We start from the raw sequence: 19,334 nt of genomic DNA, 5'->3' as shown, positions 1-19,334 counted from the left end.
GAACAGCACCGTGTTGAGTTTAAAGGGAGTGTTTGATTGGAGCACAGTGTGTTTATAGGAAATGTGGGGAGGAGGGTCCTCAGTAGGGTTGACAACTGTCCCTTATTTGCCGGGACATCCCATATATTGGGCTAAATTGGTTTGTCCCATTCGGGACCGCCCTTGTCCTGTATTTCCCCCGCTAAGGTAGAGCTTTCCTATGAAACCGTTCGTAAGCTGAAATGGTGTAAAGCGAAGAAGCAATTACGATTAATTTATATGGGAAAAATTTTTGAGCGTTCCCAGACCCAAAAAAACCTACCAAATCATACCAAATAACACATTAAACCTAAAATAACACTAACATATAGTAAAAGCAGGAATGATACCATAAATACACAGCCTAATAATGTATGTACGGTGTAGTTTCACTTAATAGAATCAGGAAGATTAAGCCAAAACCGATTTGCAGAAAAGAATTGGCACGTACACGCACGTGCACACAGGTGCCCGCACAAGGCGTCACGGTAGTCTTTCTCGGGGTAAACACGAGTGTCCCGTATTTGACTGCTACTTTTGTCCCTTATTTGGGAGTGAGAAAGTTGGCAACCCTGGTCCTCAGTGAGTTTGAAGGGAGCTTGGGAGCAAGTTGCTGGTGAATTTAAAGAGGAGATAGAGACAGGGAGCATGGGAATGGGGCCTTGGTGAGTTTATAAGGAGTGTGGGAAATGCTTCAATGGGCAGCTGTGGGACAACTGGGGTACGTGGCTCATGGGTTCAGTGGTTCTTGAAGCTGCCTGGGGCCGGATCCACAGATTAGCTCTGGCTCTTGGGCACTGCACCTGTTGCGTACATCCTGTGTACTGATAAGGCTCTGGATGGAAGTCCAGCAACATGTTCCAAGGTCCAAAGGTAGATAGGAAGTAGCTGTTTCAATTGAACACCTGCGAACAGTTTATCCTGTCAAGTGTTTTAAGCTTACACAGCTGCGGATGTGCAGATTGACTGCCTGCTCCCTCATCCTTTCGCTCAGCACCATTTCCCTTTGTCCTGCTGCCTACCTTCATATTTAATTTTATTCAGAGATACAGAGTGGTAACAGGCTCTTCCTTCTCTGGGAGCCGCATCATCCAGCAACTCAGCTGTTTAACCCTAGCCTAAACACCAGGCAATTTAAAATGACCAATTAACCTACTAACCAGGATTATTAACGATCCCACCCATCCATCTAGCATCCTCTTTGACTTTCTACCATCAAGCAGGAGACTCTGATGCATAAAAACAAGAACGTTCAGGACAGGGAGCGTTTTCTTCCCTCAGACCATTAGACTTCTGAACCACCTGCTGCATCTTAATTTGTTCAGTACTTCACAATATTTAATTTATGCACTTCAGTTTGTTTGTTTATGTGTAATCCATCTGTAAATTTCATCTTTCTAAGTGTTATGTGTGTTATGCATCTGGTGGTGGCATCTGTTAGTCTCGCGAGACCATGGATCTGCACCTGGATTTTCTCCAGAGCGCAGGCCTGGGCAAGGTTGTATGGAAGACCGGCAGTTGCCCATGCTGGAAGTCTCCCCTCTCCACAACACCGATGTTGACCAAGGGAAGGGCAAGGGCCGATACAGCTTGGCACAGGGTCGTCGCAGGAGTTGCCAGAACGAGGTTGAAGGCAACGTCAGACTGCCTTAGGGACTCCAGCTCCATATTTGTCCTCAGGATTTACTCCCAAAACCTTTCCCATGAGGTTTGGCCACAAGGCAGCGGAGGTTTGAAATCTAGAGTCTCCCCTCTCTTAGATGGACTGCCTTCCCAGGCTGACAAGCTCCATCTACCCGAAGCACTGGTTTTAAGGCACCAGGACCCGCCTTCGCCCCTTCTCTTGTCAGTAGAAACAGTTCCGCTGGGCTTAGAGGCTAAGCCACATGAGAAGGCCAGGAGTTGGGCTTGGTTGTCAGAGGCTATTTGAGGCGCATGCCATGAGGAGAACTTTTAGGTAGTGGGAGCTTGTTCCCACTACCACTCCTCGGCTTGACAACCTTGGAACCATATTTTGCATACTACACTGCCTTACGCCCTGGTCCGGAAAAACGCAGTCTTGTTTGACAGTATACATGTATATTGTTAAATGAAAATGAACTTGACTTGACCTGACTCTGGACTGTGGGAGGAAACCAGGAAACCCAGAGGAAACCCACATGGTCACAGGGAGAACGTAGAAACTTCTTACAGACAGCGCTCGAATTGAACTCCGAGCTCTGATGCCCTGAGCTGTAATAGCGTCGCACTAGCCGCTACGTTACCGTGGCACCCCTGTGTGTTCTAATTTCTTTTGATTTCATCCTTCGATATTTTCAACAACCTGAGAATCCACACCTCTCTGGGACAGAGAAAGGCAAAAGTTTCCAAAGCAACATACACAAGATGCTGGAGGAACTCAGCAGGTCAGGCAGCATCTGTGGAAATGAATAAACAGTCAACGTTTTGGGCTGAGACCCTTCATTAGGACTGGAAAGGAAGGGAGAAGATGCCAGAATAAAAAGGTGGGGGGAGGAGAAGGAGGACAAGCTATAAGGTGGTGGAGGGGTGGATGAAGTAAGAAGCTGGGAGATGATAGGTGGAAAAGGCAAAGGGCTGGAGAACAAGAAATGTGATCAGAGAGGAGAGTTGACCATCTGAGAAAGGAGAGGAGTGGGGCAGGAAAAGAGTTACGAGGTTAGAGAGGTGAATAAAATGTTTCCAAACCCTTGGCTCAGATGGAGGTGGCTGACGACTAATTTGGAAATAGTCGCGTAGAAATTACTGCCTGGCTGCCTGCACTCCTCTGAGAAAGGAGTCTCTTGAACCATATCGGACCAATGGCAAGAATGTGCTGAGTGCACCCTGCAGCTGATGTGGTGAATCAGTTGTTCCTGTTGCATGCCGGAGGCTCTTTCTCTCTTCTGGTGCGGGCTTTCGAGAGTACAGGTTCTCGTCTCAGCGGGCCCGGTTCGTTGTGGGTAACACGACACAGTAAAAATGTTAAATCGTGTTGCTTCGTTGTCGTTCTTGCTCTGCGCCTACGTGACACTTCTGAAGCACTCGAGACAAGAGTGTAGTCAGAAAGGTTTTGGCTGCTCGAGCGGTGACTTCCTGTTGGTTAGGCCACAGCTGTAATATTCTGTGCAGTTCCGTTTGCTATGCTGTAAGGATGCAGATTGCACTGGAGAGGATGTGGAGGAGATTCTCTAGGATGCTACTTGGGTATTGACATTGGTTTATTATTGTCCCATGTACCAGGCCGCCCCGATCAAAACCGCACAAAATAGCGACAAAAAAAGGAGCAACCAGAAACAGAAACACATCATAACACGAAGTACAGAGCCCAATCCACTAACCATGTCGATTAAACCTTGAAGGTCAATGGGGAGAGAAAAGGGTCAAGGACCCTTCAACAGAGCTAGAAAAGTGGGAAATCTAGTGTGCTAAGTCAATGGTGTAAGCGGAGAAAGAGTCTGTGAAATTTAAAAGCCTTGATCAACTTCAGTTGCCGAGATGAGCATTTAGGTTGTCCATTTGTGAAAGCGCCACATTGAACAAGTAAGATGTAACTTGTGGTTTGCTCCGCCTCTGTGCTGTCGGGATGGTTAACGTGAACTTTCCTCCCTCCATGGCCCCGTGTGCCTGGAGCTGCCATCTCTGACTCTCACCTCTCATTTCAGTTACCTGACCGGGGACCAGTTTTCCAGCGAGTCTTCGCTGGAAGCTTACGCTCGCTGCTTGAGAATGGGCTGCCGATGTATTGAACGTGAGTCAGACTGCCTGCTATCAATCTATACAAATTGTTTTATTTATTTCATTCAGAGCCGAGCTTCCCAGCCTGGGGTGCACGGGCCCCTCGGTTGATGGTTAATGGTAGCGGCCCACTGCATAAAAAAGGTTGGGAACTCCTGATTTCGAGATACTGCGCTTCTGGCCCAACAAACCCACACCATCCAATTACACCCATGTCAACAATTAACTTACTAATCCGTATGTCTTTGGAATGAGGGAGGAAACTGGAGGAAACCTACCCAGTCAAAGGGAGAACGTACAGACTCCTTACAGACAATAGCCAAGTGAACTTGGGTAGCAGGTCCTTTAATAGAGTTATGCTAAACGTTACACTACCATGCCGCCCCAAAAATTCTTTTTCCTCCTCACAGAACTAAATGTGAAAGCTGACTCGTTGGATGGGCAATTGGACAATAACTGGAGCCAGCCCCTTTGGGAGAGAGGGGGAATAGGAGGCACAAGGTGGTCTTAGACCGATGAAGATGAAGAATGCCAATACAACCCTGGGGGTCAGGAAGGGTGCAGGTGTACAAGATGGTTGATGGGACAGAAATCTGGTATCTGCAGCCTCCCTGGGTTTAATCCTGAAATCTGGGACTGTTTGTATGGCATTTACACATTCTCCCTCCTGGGTGCTCTAGTTTATTCCCACGTCCCAAGGACTTGTGGGTTGGTAAGTTAATTACCCCTGGTGTGTAGGTGTGTGGAATGGTCTGGGTGAGGAGTTAATGTGAGTGTGGGGAGAATAACATGGATTAGAGTATGACTGGTGTAAAACATCCTGCTTGCTGGCTGGCACAGACTTGATTTCCTGTTGTCTGGATGGGGTGAATGGCCTAATTCTGCTCCCATGTCCCAGTCTCATGATGAACCTGTTGTGACTCTCTTACAGTGGACTGCTGGGACGGACCTGAGGGAATGCCAGTTATTTACCACGGTCACACACTGACTTCAAAAATCAAATTTAACGATGTTCTGACTACAATCAAGGAGCATGCGTTTGTGACTTCAGAGTAAGATGCTCTTTCCTTAGTACTTTTGATAATCTCCATTGAGCAGACACAGAATTGGCCAAAAGAAGACAAAGTTAACAAATTTAAAATAAAATACATACATAATACTGAGAACGTGAATAAAGCTATAAAACTTAAGACATAGGAGCAAAATTGGGCCATTTGGACAACGAGTCTGCTCCGCCATTTGATCATGGTTAATTTACATTCAGTGGCCATTTTATTAGGTATAGCAGTGGAACTTGGCATGGTCTTCTACAACTGTAGCCCATCCTCTTCAAAGTTTATGTATTGTGTGTTTCAAAATGCTGTTCTGCACCCCACTGTTGTAACGGTCAGTTATATGGCTTACTGTCGCCTTCCTGTCAGTTTGAGCCAGTCTGTCCATTCTCCTCTGACCTCTTTCATTAACAAGGCACTTTGGCCCACAGAACTGCCACTCAGTGCAGTTTTTCGCACCATTCTCTGTAAACTCTAGAGGCTGTTGTGCGTGAAAATCCCAGGAGATCAGCAGTTTCTGAGATACTCCATCCACTTCATCTGGAACCAACAATCATTCTACTGTTAGAGTCACTTAGGTCACTTCTCTTCCCTACTCTGATGTTTAGTCTGAACAACAACTGAACCTCTTGACCATGTCTGCATGTTTTTTTGCATTTAGTTGCTGCCACATGATTGACTAATTAGATATTTGCATTAATGAGCAGGTGTACAGTTGTACCTATTAAAGTGGCCACTGAGTCTATTTTCCCTCTCAACCCTATTCTCCTGCCTTCTCCCCATAACCTTTGACACCCTTATTATTCAAGAACCTATTTAAGTATACCCAGTGACTTGACCTTCACAGCCATCTGTGGCAATGAATTCCACAGATTCATTACCCTCTGGTTAAAGAAATTTCTCCTGATCTCTGTTCTAAATGAATATCCATCTATTCTGAGGATGCAAAATGCCGGAGGAACTCAGCAGGTCAGGCAGCATCTATGGAAATGAATAACTGTTTCATGCAGAGACCCTTCTTCAACCCAATTCTGAGGCTGTACCCTTTGGTCCTAGACTCTCTCATTATTGGAAACATCCTCTCTGTGTCCAATCTATCAACACCTTTCATTTATATGCCAGTCTACACATTTATTAGTCATGTGAACAACAGATGTCCTTCTGTCCAATACCTCTGGTGGCAGCTGCTCTTGAATGTTCAGGCTGGTACTCTCACTGCAGTTTCTGCAGAGAGATTAGCACAGTTTTTTTTAAGCATCCTATTTGGCCCAACTCCAGATTTTAAGCATCCAGTGTGAAGGGATGACGCCGAGACTGTGTGTGAGAGTCTACAGACATTCAGAGGTAGCTCTGTCACCTGTGTTGTGCCATCACAGAATGCCAGCATCAATGTTCAAAGTAGATTTAATATCAAAGTACATTAATGTTTCCATATAATAACTTGCAGGCACTTACAAGAAAAAAGAAAAGAAATACAATAGGATTTTAAGAAAAACTGTACATAAATAGACAAAGACTAGCAAACGACCAATGTGCAAAGAAGACTAGCTCTGTGGGAAAAAAAGTACTGAGCACATAATTTGCAAGGAGTCCTTGAAAGTGAGTCTGTAGATTGTGGAATTGTTCAGAGTAGGGGTGAGTGAAGTTATCCACAACTTAAGGAGCCTGATGTTTGTAGGGTAGTAACTGTTCCTGAACCTGATAATGTGGGACCTAAGGCTTCTGTACCTCCTACCTGATGGTAGTAGAGAGAAGAGAGCTTGGCCTAGACAGTGGGGGAATCCAGTTGCTTCCATAGCGAGTTTGTTGCCTACTCCTGTGTCCAGCTTTTCAGCATTGAGATCTGACAGCCTTTGAAACAAACAGAGTAATTACTCGCAAAATGGTGAAACTAGCAGCAGGGGTAGTGAATCATTCTGTTCCCCTTAAATTCTTCACAGCATCAATGTGATGGACGTCTTGTGGCTGAGGTCTGTGTGCATTCATATTGACACCAGTGTTGGATTCAGTAGCAACAGCATTAGTGTCAGATGAGGCCATGCTCAGAGTCACCTGAGGCATCACCGTCCCCAATTATCTAACCTGGGGATTCTGCCTCCCACCCAGCCCTTAGAACATTAATCTTACCTTCTGTCTCTCGGCAGGTATCCTGTAATCCTGTCCATCGAAGACCACTGCAGTATCGTTCAACAGCGAAACATGGCTAATGCTTTCAAGAAGGTTTTCGGCGACATGCTGCTCACCAAACCAGTTGACGTCTCTGCAGATGGACTCCCGTCACCCAATCAGCTTAGGAGAAAATTCCTGATTAAGGTCAGCAGATTGTCTTTGATCCTTGCTGTTTGCTTTGATCCATTCAGACAAGGTACAGAAGAGATTTAGGAGAATGTCTGCAAGAATGAGAAACTGGAGATATTGGCATCAAGAGGAAAGAAATAGTTATTAAGAGGTGTATAAACAGTGCATCTTTACTGTGAACATAGAATAATACAGCCCAGTACAGATCCCTCATCCCATGATGTTGTATCAACCTTTTAACTACTTGATTAGTCTAACACTTCCATTTTGCATAGCCCTCCATTTTCTTTTCATCCCTGTGCCGAGCTAAGAGTTTCTGTAATGTCTCTGCCTCTGCCGACTCCCCTGGCAGCACATTCCACACACCCACCATCCTCTGTTTAAAAACAACCTAACTCTGACACCCCCTTATACTTTCCTCCAATCACCTTAAAATTATGCCCTCACGTATTAGCATCTCCTCTCTGGGAAAAAAGACACTGGGTGTCCATTCTATCAATGTGGTGGTAGAACATAAGAACATAAGAAATAGGAGCAGGAGCAGGCCATCCGGCCCATCGAGCCTGCCCCGCCATTCAATAAGGTCATGGCTGATCAGTCCGTAAACTCAGCTCCATCTACCTGCCTTTTCCTCATAACCCTTAATTCCCCTACTACAGTATCTAACTGTATCTTAAATATATTTAGTGAAGAAGCCTCAGTTGCTTCCCTGGGCAGAGAATTCCACAGATTCACTACTCTCTGGGAAAAACAGTTTTGACAACCAATGCTGATGGGATACAGATTCAAAGCAGATGTTGATAAATGCAACACACATCAAAGTTGCTGGTGAACGCATCAGGTCAGGCAGCATCTCTAGGAAGAGGTACAGTCGACATTTCGGGCCAAAACCCTTCGTCAGGACTAACTGAAGGAAGAGCTAGTAAGAGATTTGAAAGTGGGAGGGGGAGGGGGAGAACTCCCGTCGAAGAGAAGATTTAAACTTCTTCAGTGTAGGCATCATGGAAGAGGCTTCGCAGTAGTGAATTTAAAAACGTAAACACGAGGAATTCTGCAGATGCTGGAAATTCAAGCAACACACATCAAAGTTGCTGGTGAACGCAGCAGGCCAGGCAGCATCTCTAGGAAGAGGTACAGTAAAGTTCACTACTGCAAAGCCTCTTCCGTGATGCCTACACTGAAGAAGTTTAAATCTTCCCTTCGACGGGAGTTCTCCCCCTCCCCCTCCCACTTTCAAATCTCTTACTAGCTCTTCGTTCAGTTAGTCCTGACGAAGGGTCTCGGCCCGAAACGTCGACTGTACCTCTTCCTAGAGATGCTGCCTGGCCTGCTGCGTTCACCAGCAACTTTGATGTGTGTTGCTCGAATTTCCAGCATCTGCAGAATTCCTCGTGTTTGTTGATAAATGCATCCAGTTCTAGTCATTAGAAAGGATGTGGTAGCTGTTCCTATCAACAAATGGTTCGAAGCCACAGAGGGACAACTTCAATGCAAACACGGATTTAGACCAAGTCTGACTTTGATCTGAACTCAATGCTTGTAGAAATATTTAAGGCAGAGCTAGTCAGGGTTTTAGGTAATTAAAAATTAACTTTTAAAACTGCACCCAGATGTTCACTGTGTTCAATTCTGGTCACCTCATTATAGGAAGGATATGGAAGCTTTAGAGAGGGTGCAGAGGAGATCTACCAGGATGCTGCCTGGATTAGAGAGCAGGTCTTATGAGGATAGTTTGAGTGAGCTAGGGATTTTCTCTTTGGAGCGAATGAAGGCGAGAGGTGACTTGGGAGAGGTGGACCAGATGATGAAAGGTATAGTTCAAGTGGACAGCCAGAGACCCTTTTCCCAGGGCGGAAATGGCTAATACGGGATGGGGGGGGGGGCATAACGTTAAAGATATTGGAGGAAATTATAGGGTGTGTACACAGGTAGATTTTTTTATAGAGAACGTGGTGGAACATGCTGCCAGAAGTGTTAAGGCAGATACATTAGGGACATTTAAGAGACTCTAGGTAGGCACCCGGATGAAAGAAAAATGGCGGGAAATGTGTGAGGTAAGGGTTCAGAGGTTCCCAACATGGGGTCCATGGACCTATCGTTGAATGGTATTGGTCCACTACATAAAAAAGGTTGGGAACCCTGCATTAGATTGCTCTTAGAGCTGGTTAAAAGGTCAGCACAGCATTATGGTCCAAAAGGCCTGCACTGTGCCATGTTGTTCTATGTTCAGCATCTGAGGAAATGTCTGTAAGAAGAGAAGCAGCGTTGACGTCGGTTAACTGATTCTCTTTCCATGGATGCTGACTGTTTCCAATATTTTCAGCTTTCACCATCTGCAGGTTGTTTTTCAAGTTCTGGCCTCAAGCAAGGGAAATATGAAAGGCACTTCCCAAAAATGTCCTCAGATTTTATAAAACTTCATTGATTTGATGTTCACTCTTTTATATATATATATGGGTTTTTTTTTAATATATTCTGTATATTTTTTAATTGAGAAACAGTGCAGAATAGGCCCTTCCAGCCCTCGAGCTACAAAACCCAGCAATCCCCCAATTTAACCCTAGTCTAGTTATGGGACAATTTACAATGATCAATTAACCCCACCATCCTGGTACATCTTTGGACTGTGGGAGGAAACTGGAGCACCCAGAGGAAACCCATGGGGTCACGGGGAGAACGTACAAACTCCTCATAGGCAGTGGCAGAAGTTGAGTCCGGGTCACTCTACAGTATCATAGTCCAGGTTCAATTCCTGCCACTGTCTGTGTCTGTAAGAAGTTTGTACGTTAATCTCTGTGACTGTTTAGGTGTCCTCCTGCATTCCCAAGACATACGAGTTAGGATCAAGGGTCTCGGCCTGAAATGTTGACTGTTTATTCATTTCCATAGAAGCTGCCTGACCTGCTGAGTTCCTCCAGCATTTTGTGTGTGTTGTTCAGTTGTGGACATGCTGTGTTGGTGACGGAAGTGTGGTGATCAAATTAAAGGAGGTAGGGTGATCCCAACAGAACAGTGTGTGCTTTTGACTGATTGAGTTGGTTTGAGGCTCGGTGGATCATCTGCCCATGGGGGGAGGTCGGCTGACCTTGGCATATTCCTGCATTTGAAACCTGGACCTGAGGTGTGTAGGAGATAGAATGTCAACATCCTCAGGTTGTGTTGGTCGTTGACTCAAATGACACATTTCACTGTATGTTTCGATGTACATGTGACCAATAAATCTAAACTTTTTCCTTAATTTTCACTCTCCGAGTGGATCACAACCTTGTCGTGGCTTAGAGGCTTGCGTGCTTCAATGACCTGGAGAGCTATGTTGGCTGGAGTCAGGGCTTTATGCGCGGTAGGGTCACCCATGCCGAACAGGTCAATGGGTAGAGGTCAGACTGAGAGTGGTCCACTGATCCTCCGGATTCAGGGGCTCAGCTAAGGGGTAGCAACCCTGACTGGTCAAACAAGATTGTTTCAGAAGCAGCAATAAAGAAACCTCCTACAGCTGAGTGTGACGGTATTCCTGAGTCTCTACCTGGAGCTTGCATGACTGACAGTAGTGAAACTGAGTCACTGACACGATGAAGGAAGCCCTGAACACCACCAGAGATGGAGGACCTTCATTGCTGCCCTAAACGCAGCAGCATAACGGGCAGTGAGTAAGTTTTTCTTAATTTTCACTCTTCAGTGTATGGCGGGGCTGTGTGCTTTATCTGTGCGTGTTTAGAGATGCTTGTATATTGAGTATTTTGCCGTGCCTTGTCCTGTGGATCCCTGTCCTGTATCTTTGAGTCCAGGCTCTTGCTCTGATCATGGCTCCTGTCCCTCTCTTTCTTGCAGCATAAAAAACTGGCTGAGGGCAGTGCTTACGAGGAGGTGTCGAACTCTGCGTACTCGGAGAACGACATCAGCAACTCGATAAAGAATGGGATCTTGTATCTTGAGGATCCAATCAATCACGTGAGTCCCAATCTACTCTTTTGACAGCAGTTCAGAGTCAGAATCAGGTTTAGTATCACCAGCACGTGTTGTGAAATGTGTTGTCTGTGCGGCAGCAGTACAATGCAAGACAGAATAATAAAATCGTGAATTACGGTATGTAAAAGTAGTGAGGTAGTGTTCATGGGTTCAATGGCCATTCAGAAACCAGATGGCAGAGAGGAAAAGCTGTTCCTGAATCACTGAGTGTGCCTTCAGGGTTCTGTACCTCCTTCCTGATGGTTGCGATGAGGAGAGGACATGTCCTGGGTGATGGTGATGGGAATGTGGATGTTGATGTCAATTTATTGTTCACCTACAGTTGCCCCTTGAATTTCTATTGTCATTGTGATAAAGTTGTATGCATAATGGTGAATACACACGCATGAGGTTAGGATTTAGGGATGAGGGGAGTGAGGGGTCAGGGGAAGAAGGCGGAGAGTTAGGGGAAGGAGCCGGAGGTTGATGTTCAGGACGGATTGCTCTTAGGCTGGGGGCTAATGATCCCCAAAGACAGACGTTCAAACAGTCTACGTGCTACGAGAATGAGGGCCAGTGATCCCTGAGGTCAGCATGTCCTGGAGTTAGTTAGACCTGGGATTGGAGGCCTGAGGCCAGTTGGAAGGTTCTGAGGTGGGGGGCCTGTGGTTGGCACGTTCAGGGGTTGAAATCCAGAGGTTAGCAAGTCCGAGGCCTGGGCTAGGATTGGCGGTCAGAGGCCTGGAGGCGGCCTGTCGCGGGGTTGGAGGCCCGTGTTTGTGTGCGCGTGCGCGCGTGAGAGAAGGGGGAGGTGGGAACGTACTTGTTCTGCTGTTGTTGTTGCTGGTTTTTGTATGTTGAATGGACGTCTTACTCGAAAACGATGATCTCTTGACCTCACAATTTACCTCATGTTATTTTGCCGAAGATTGTGAGCTTATTATGTTTGTGTCGGAATGTGTGGCGACACTTGCGGGCTGGCGCCAGTACATCCTTGGGTTGTGTTGATAGTTAACGTAAATGAAAAATGTTGCTGTATTTTTTTATACATGTGATAAATAAATCTGAATCTGATTTAATCTACCAATTTGGACTTGGGGATGATAAAAGAGCTGCATCAGGCAATGTGAACCCCTCCTGAATTATTCCTGTTTCAGTACAGTAGAGTTCATTCCACTCGATGCTCCACCATGGCTTCGATGTGCCTGAATATTTGACCTCACATTTTACCTCATCATGGCGCTTGTACCTCATTGTCTGCCTGCACTGCACTCTCTCTGTAACTGTAACACTTTATTCTGCACTCTGTTATTGCTTTTCCCTGGTACTTGTTACGGGATGCACCCAACCACTTCAGCCTCTGGGGCTTTGACACACTGATGTTCCAGGGTATGGATAAATTGTGCAGTGCCTTTAAAAATTCTGGCCCGCTCTGCTGATTGGTGGCCATGTTTTGGTGCCAAGATTCGGATAGCTAAAGAGCATCTGAACTCAGGTTCAGCGCTCAGTCATCAGCTCAACTTTGGTTCAGTCAGCAATTGCGTTTAGGATTTCTGCCGCTTTCGGATTCTGGTCTAGTCTTGTCTGGTTCTCATCTAGCATCTAGTCAAAAAATCTGTTCTCGTCTCAGTCTCAAAATTGTGTCTCGATTCTAATCTCAGATACTCCAGTACTTGTGTCCTTACCATCCTTGCCTTAGGCCTGTCAATGTACTTAGGCTTTGAAGTACTCTGTATGGATTTTATTATTGTCACGTTATCTCAGTAAATGTGACAATAATAAACCAACTAGCAACTGTGATCCTACACATTCTGGGCCTTAAGATTCACATGGGGATGTAGCCCTTTCCCTTCCCTGTGGGAAACCTTCATATGTTTCAGATTTCCCATTGCCATCCTCCAGTGTTACAGAATGAAGCCTTCTCCTCAAGGCCTTTATGCCTTCCCATCCAAAGTGGAGTCCACAGGTCTGTAACCTGTCTTCCTTGAGCTGAGAAAGGCTTGTAATCTTCCTTCAGAGTTCAGACCAAGTCCAAACTTTGAAAGGAGCCTACCAAGGCACACTTTGAGCCAGAATATAGTGGTTCATTTCCCACATCAGAGATGTGAGTACAGAAATCTGGACTGAGACTGCAGTGTAGAACATAGAATATAGAACAGTGCAGTACAGTATAGGCCCTTTGGCCCACAGTGTTGTGCAGACCTTTTAACCTACTCTAAGATCAAATCTATCCTTTCCCTCCCCACATAGCCCTCCATTTTTCTATCATCCATGTGCCTTTCTATGAGTTTTTTAAATACCCCTTATGTATCTACCTCTACCACCACCTCTGGCAATGTAGTCCACACACACACCATTCTCTGTGTAAAGAACTTACCTCTGACATCCCCCCTATGCTTTCCTCCAATCACCTTAAAATTATGACCCCATGTATTAGCCATTTCCACCCTGATAAAAAGTTTCTGTCCTCTCGATCTGTGCCTCTTATCATCTCGTACACCTCGATCAGTTAACTCTCATCCTCTTTTGCTCCAAAGAGAAAAGCACTAGCTCGCTCAACCTATCCTCATTGGACATGCCTTCTCGTCAAGGCAGCATCCTGGTAAATCTCCGCTGCGCACTCTCTGAAGCTTCAAAATCATGAAGTGTAGTGCTGAGGGAGAGCTGCGTTGTTGGAGAATCTACCTATGGGTGGCGTTAGGGTTTATTTTGGAGGGCTTCATTTGCTTCTGACTGAGACTTGCTCCATCTTGTACATCGTTCATTCCCCTTGCCAGTATAGAATAGGAATTAAACCGTAAAGACTAGTTTCTGTAGAGGTAACGGAGTAACATCTCCTGGATTTTTTGTACAGCCAGCTTTTGTTCATTCAGTAGGTATTGCTGATAATGGAGTCACTTGCTCTGTGCTTGCTGTTCTGTAATCTGTGTGTTTTCCCAGGAATGGAACCCACATTTCTTTGTCCTCACAAGCAACAAGGTTTATTATTCGGAGGAGACGACAGTAAATCAGACCAACGAAGATGAGGAAGAACAGAGAGAGGTAAGATAACTTACTCTTGGGTGTGGAAATCTAGTAGAAGCTGTAATCTAAAGGGTGTACAGCACAAGGTCAATAAGGCATGAACTAGCACAGGGGGTATCATTGGACCGGTAATCCAGAGGTATACAAGGGTTGCACAATAGCGGAGTAGTTAACGTAACACTATTACAGCATCAGTGACCTGGGTCAGTTCCACTGCTAGACCATAACCTTCCATACCCCTCCCATCCACGTACCTATCCAAACTTCTCTTAAGGGTTGAAATCAGACCTATATCCACCATTTGTGCCAGCTGCTCGTTCCACACTCTCACCACCCTCTGAGTGAAGAAGTTCCCCCTCATGTTCCCCTTAAACATTTCACCTTTCACGCTTAACCCACGATCTCTAGTTCTTGTCTCAGCGAACATACCTGCTTGCATTTACCCTTCATGATTTTGTATCAAATCTCCTCTCAATCTCTCTGCACTAGGGGATTTGCATACAAAGTGCTGGGTATTCCTGCAACAGAATTGCTGCCTAATGCTAAGCTTCCATCTGGAACTCTCATCTGCAGGGTAGCTGCTGAAAATCAGAATTATCATGCTAGATGAGTACTTTAGAATGTCCCTGCAAGGTCAAAGTATTGTGGACTTCTTTCCAAATTCCTACACCTTTGCTTTCTCCTCCAACTCTCCCACCCTGATTACACCAGGGGTAGGGGAGGAAATTCATGGGAGTGGGAAAGGGGTTGAATGGGTTTACCACGCAAGTCCTGTCCATTGGTTTGTACCCCGCACAATTCTAATGCCCAGACACCTTTCCAGCCCAGCATCGGCACGGACCTTCACGTGACGGAAAAGTGGTTCCACGGGAAGCTCGGCGCCGGGCGTGACGGCCGACAGATTGCAGAACGGCTACTCACAGATTACTGCCTCGAGACCGGAGCACCCAATGGCTCCTTCCTTGTGCGTGAGAGCGAGACGTTTGTGGGAGACTATACCCTCTCGTTCGGGTAGGTTGAGATAAAATGTCCATGAGTATGATAATGGACTTGGAGCTTAGAGGACCAAGGTTTACCAGAAATTGTTTGAAGTCTAAAGTCAAGTTCAATATTATACACACAAGTACTTATACAGCATGCAGAGGTGCACTACCAGAAGTTTGGTATGGGCCCCCAGATCCTAAGAACTTTCTACAGGGGCACAATTGAGAGCATCCTGACTGGCTGCATCACTGCCTGCTGCCTGGTATGGGAACTGTACTTCCCTCAGTCACAAGACCCTGCAGAGAGTGGTGCGGACAGCCCAGTGCATCTGTGGATGTGAACTTTCCACTATTCAGGGCACTTACCAAGACAGGTGTTTAAAAAGGGCCGGAAGGATCATTGGGGATCCGAGTCATCCCCACCACAAACTGTTCCAGCTGCAATCATCCAGGAAACGGTACCGCAGCATAAAAGCCAGGACTAACAGGCTCCGGGACAGCTTCTTCCATCAGGCCATCAGTCTGATTAATTCATGTTGACACAATTGTGTTTCTATGTCATATTGACTGTCCTATTGTACATACTATTTATAATAAATTACTATAAACTGCATATCTAGACGGAGACGTAACATAAAAGATTTTTACTCCTCATGTATATGAAGGATGTAAGTAATAAAGTTAATTCAGTTCAATTCAATTCAACCTTACTTCCTGCAGCCTCACAGGAACACAGCATCAGAGTCAGATCTGTATCAAGGAGCAACTTTTTTTGCCATATACATTTACATTTATTAGGAATTCGTTGTGTTGGTGTGACATGTAACAAAAATCAACAACACTCAACAATTATAAAGAATTATATAAAATGAAGTCAAAGGTGTCTGCATGTATTTACAATGTAAACAGCATTATAGAAAGTGGTGTAAAGTACAGTGTGGTGATGGTTTAATAGATAGAAGGGAATGGTTGACCAGATTAACTGCCGGGGGGAAGGGGGACTGGAACTTTTATTTACAATCATGCTGTTCTTTGTGAATTTATGCACATTTAGATCACTGACAAGTCAGAATCAGGCTTCATATCACCGGCATATGGCACGAAATCTGTTAACTTTGTGACCACGGAATTTGTTGTTTTGTGGCAAGACAGGGAAAAAGAAGTACTACAACTTACAATAAAGAAATGAAGGAATCAATGAAAGGGGAGTAGTGAGGTGGTGTTCGTGGCCCATTCAGAAATCCGATGCTGGCTGAGAAGGAGCTGTTCCTGAAACATCGAGTGTGGGTTTTCTCCCTGATAGTGGTAATGAGAAAAGGGCGTGCTCGGAGGGGTGAGGGTTCATAATGATGCATGATACCTTCTCTTGAATATGTCCTCAGTGCTGTGGGTGGTTTGTGCTTGTGATTACGCTGTCTGAGACTATAATCAGAATTACCTTGTAGAAATAAAATGCTATGCAGTAGGATCATGGCATTATACACGGCGGGGAAACAGGTCTGCCAGCCCTCTCCTACATCTCTGGCAGCTTGTTCCTTAAACCTACTTTCCTCTGTGTCGTAAAAGTCACGTCAGGTCCCTTTTAAATCTTTCCCCTTTCTCTTTTGGGTACTCCTCTACCCCAGGAAGAAGACCACCTACCTACCCTATTTGTGCAGTTCTTGATTTTATAAACGTCTGTTAAGTCATCTCTCAGACTCCTTTGGTCCAGGATGAATGTCCTAACCTATCCACGCTGAGGTCTCCGTGGGTCAGGGTTGGCCATGGATGTTGCATTCTAGCAGTCTAGATATGCAGGCTAGGGCAGCACGATACGGAGGGCAAGCTGTGCCCATATGGCAAGCTCCCTCTCTCCATGCATCTGATGAACCCAAAGGAATGGCAGAGACTGATGCATTTCTTCAGCATTCCTCTTCCCCTTTTCCCTCTCTCACCTTATCCCCTTGCCTGCCCATCACCTCCCTCTGGTGCTCCTCCCCCCACCTTTTCTTTCTTCCGTGGCCTTCTGTCTCTTTCACCAATCAACTTCCAGCTCTTTACTTTGTCCCTCCCCTTCCAGGTTTCACCTATCACCTTGTGTTTCTCTCCACCACACCCGCCCCCACCTTTTGAATCCACACCTCAGCTTTTTTTCTCCAGTCCTGCTGAAAGTTTTCGGCCCAAAACGTTGACTGTTCTCTTTTCCATAGATGCTGCCTGGCCTGCTGAGCTCCTCCAGCATTTTGTGTGTGTGTGTGTGTGTGTGTTGCTCAGATTTCCAGCATGTGCAGATTTTCTCTTATTTGTGACAAATAAAGCTCTTCTTTCTTTTTTTCATCTTCACAGTTGAGATGATAACGTGGTGCTGTGTGGGAAGATACAAGGGTAGTTGTGCTGTACGTGAAAATAGAATTAGAACATATGAGGAGTTGAAAGGTTCTAAATGTATGTGAGAGAATGAGAGAGTTGGATGAGAAGCTACCATGACAATATGGTAGATGAGATGGAAATATAAATGCATGGTGTGTGAGAAAATAAGGGAGTGTAATATTACAGAAAGCTGCTAAGGACTATGTGCCACAGATGGTTTAGAGGCAGGGCTTCCCAATCTGGGGTTCACAGTATTGGCCCATGGCATAAAAAGGTTTGGAATCCCATGGTTTAGAGGCAGTAGATGAACGCTAAAGAATAATGCTGCAGTTAATCAGTAGACAAAGCAAATAGTTTGAAATTGCTTTATTATTGTCATACTTACCAAGGTACAGCGAAAATCTTTGTTTTGCATAACTATTCATACAGATCACGTCATTATGTAATGCATTGACCTCATGCCGGGTAAAAACAGTAACAGAATGCAGAATAGTGTTACATCCATGGGTATGGAATAAGGTGCAAGTTCTGCTATTTATCTGGGAGGTTTATTTCACTAGTGAGCTTCACTGTTTATTTCTTGGAAATCAAAACAAAACTTCTGTCTTCTCCGCCAGGCGCTTTGGAAGGGTGCAGCACTGCCGAATCCATTCCCGACAAGAGGCAGGCAGCCCCAAGTTCTACCTGACGGACAACCTGGTGTTCGACAGCCTGTATGCCTTGATTTCGCACTACCAGAAACAGCCACTTCGATGTAACGAGTTTGAAATGCGTCTGACTGAACCAGTACCCCAGACCAACGCCCACGAAAGCAAAGAGTAAGTACCGTCTTAGCTTAGTCAGAATCTGGTTTAACATCACCGGCGTATGTCATGAAATCTGTTTTGTGGCATTGCAATACATAATAATAAAAAAAACTATGTATTACAATGAGTATATATTTAAAAAAAAACAAGTAGTGCAAAAAGAAAGGGGGGAAATATGAGGTAGTGTTCATGATTTTCTTGGCCATTCATAAGTCTGATGGCATAGGGAAAGACGCTGTTCCTGAATCATTGAGTGTGTGTCTTCAGGCTCCTGTACCTCCTCCTTCAAGGTAGCAATGAGAAGTGGGTATGTCCCAGCTGATGGGGGTCCTCAATGATGGATGCCTCCTTTTAGAAGCATCACATTTTGAAGGTGTCCTCGATGCTGGGGAGGTAGTGCTGATGATGGAGCTGACTGAGTTTACAACTTTCGGTAGCTTTTTCCCGATCCTGTGCAGAGCCCGCCCCATAGCAGACATTGATGCAACCAGTTAGAATGCTGTCCACAGTACATCGGTAGAAATTTGCTAGTGTCATTGGTGACACCCCAAAGCTCCTCGAACTCCTAATGAAATATAGCCACTGTCATGCCTTGCTTGTAACAGCATCGATATGTTGGGCCCAGGTTAGATCTTCTGAGATGCTAACACCTAGGAACTTGAAACCGCTCACCTTTTCCACTGCAGATCCCTCGATGAGGACTGGTGTGTGTTCCTTTGGCCCTCCCTTTCTGAAGTCCATAATCAGATCCCTGGTCTTGCAAGGTCGTTGTTGCGACACCAGCTGATCTATGTTGCTCCTGTGTGCCTCCTCGCCTCCATCTGAAATTCTGACAACAATAGATGTGACATGAGGAATTTATAGATGCCGTTAGAGCTGTGCCTAGCCCCACAGGCACGGGTGTAGAGAGAACAGAGCACTGGACTAAGTACATATCCCTGAGTTGTGCCAGTGTTGATTGTCAGTGAGGAGGAGATGTTATTTCCAATCCGCACAGACTGCATCTACCAGTGAAGAAGTCAAGGATCCAGTTGCAGAGAGAGGGAAAGAGGCCCAGGTTTTGGAACTTGTTGATTAGAACCGAGGGTATGATTGTGTTGAACACTGAGCTACAATCAATTTTC

General features: G+C 45.4%; 1 protein-coding gene across 2 annotated transcripts in view; it reads left to right on the top strand.

The window, feature by feature from the left end:
• Positions 1–19,334, top strand: part of plcg1 (phospholipase C, gamma 1) — a 199,421-nt gene that overhangs the window by 137,085 nt on the left and 43,002 nt on the right. For both annotated transcript variants that reach the window (XM_063041159.1, XM_063041158.1), the window contains exons 11-17: positions 3,681–3,766; positions 4,685–4,805; positions 6,950–7,118; positions 10,932–11,051; positions 13,989–14,090; positions 14,896–15,083; positions 18,022–18,222. In XM_063041159.1, the coding sequence (XP_062897229.1) occupies positions 3,681–3,766; positions 4,685–4,805; positions 6,950–7,118; positions 10,932–11,051; positions 13,989–14,090; positions 14,896–15,083; positions 18,022–18,222 (987 nt within the window). The remainder of the gene's footprint in view (positions 1–3,680; positions 3,767–4,684; positions 4,806–6,949; positions 7,119–10,931; positions 11,052–13,988; positions 14,091–14,895; positions 15,084–18,021; positions 18,223–19,334) is intronic.

This window comes from Mobula hypostoma, chromosome 2 (assembly GCF_963921235.1).
Source record: "Mobula hypostoma chromosome 2, sMobHyp1.1, whole genome shotgun sequence".
Lineage (NCBI taxonomy): Eukaryota > Metazoa > Chordata > Chondrichthyes > Myliobatiformes > Myliobatidae > Mobula > Mobula hypostoma.
This window is presented reverse-complemented; position numbering and strand designations above follow the sequence as displayed.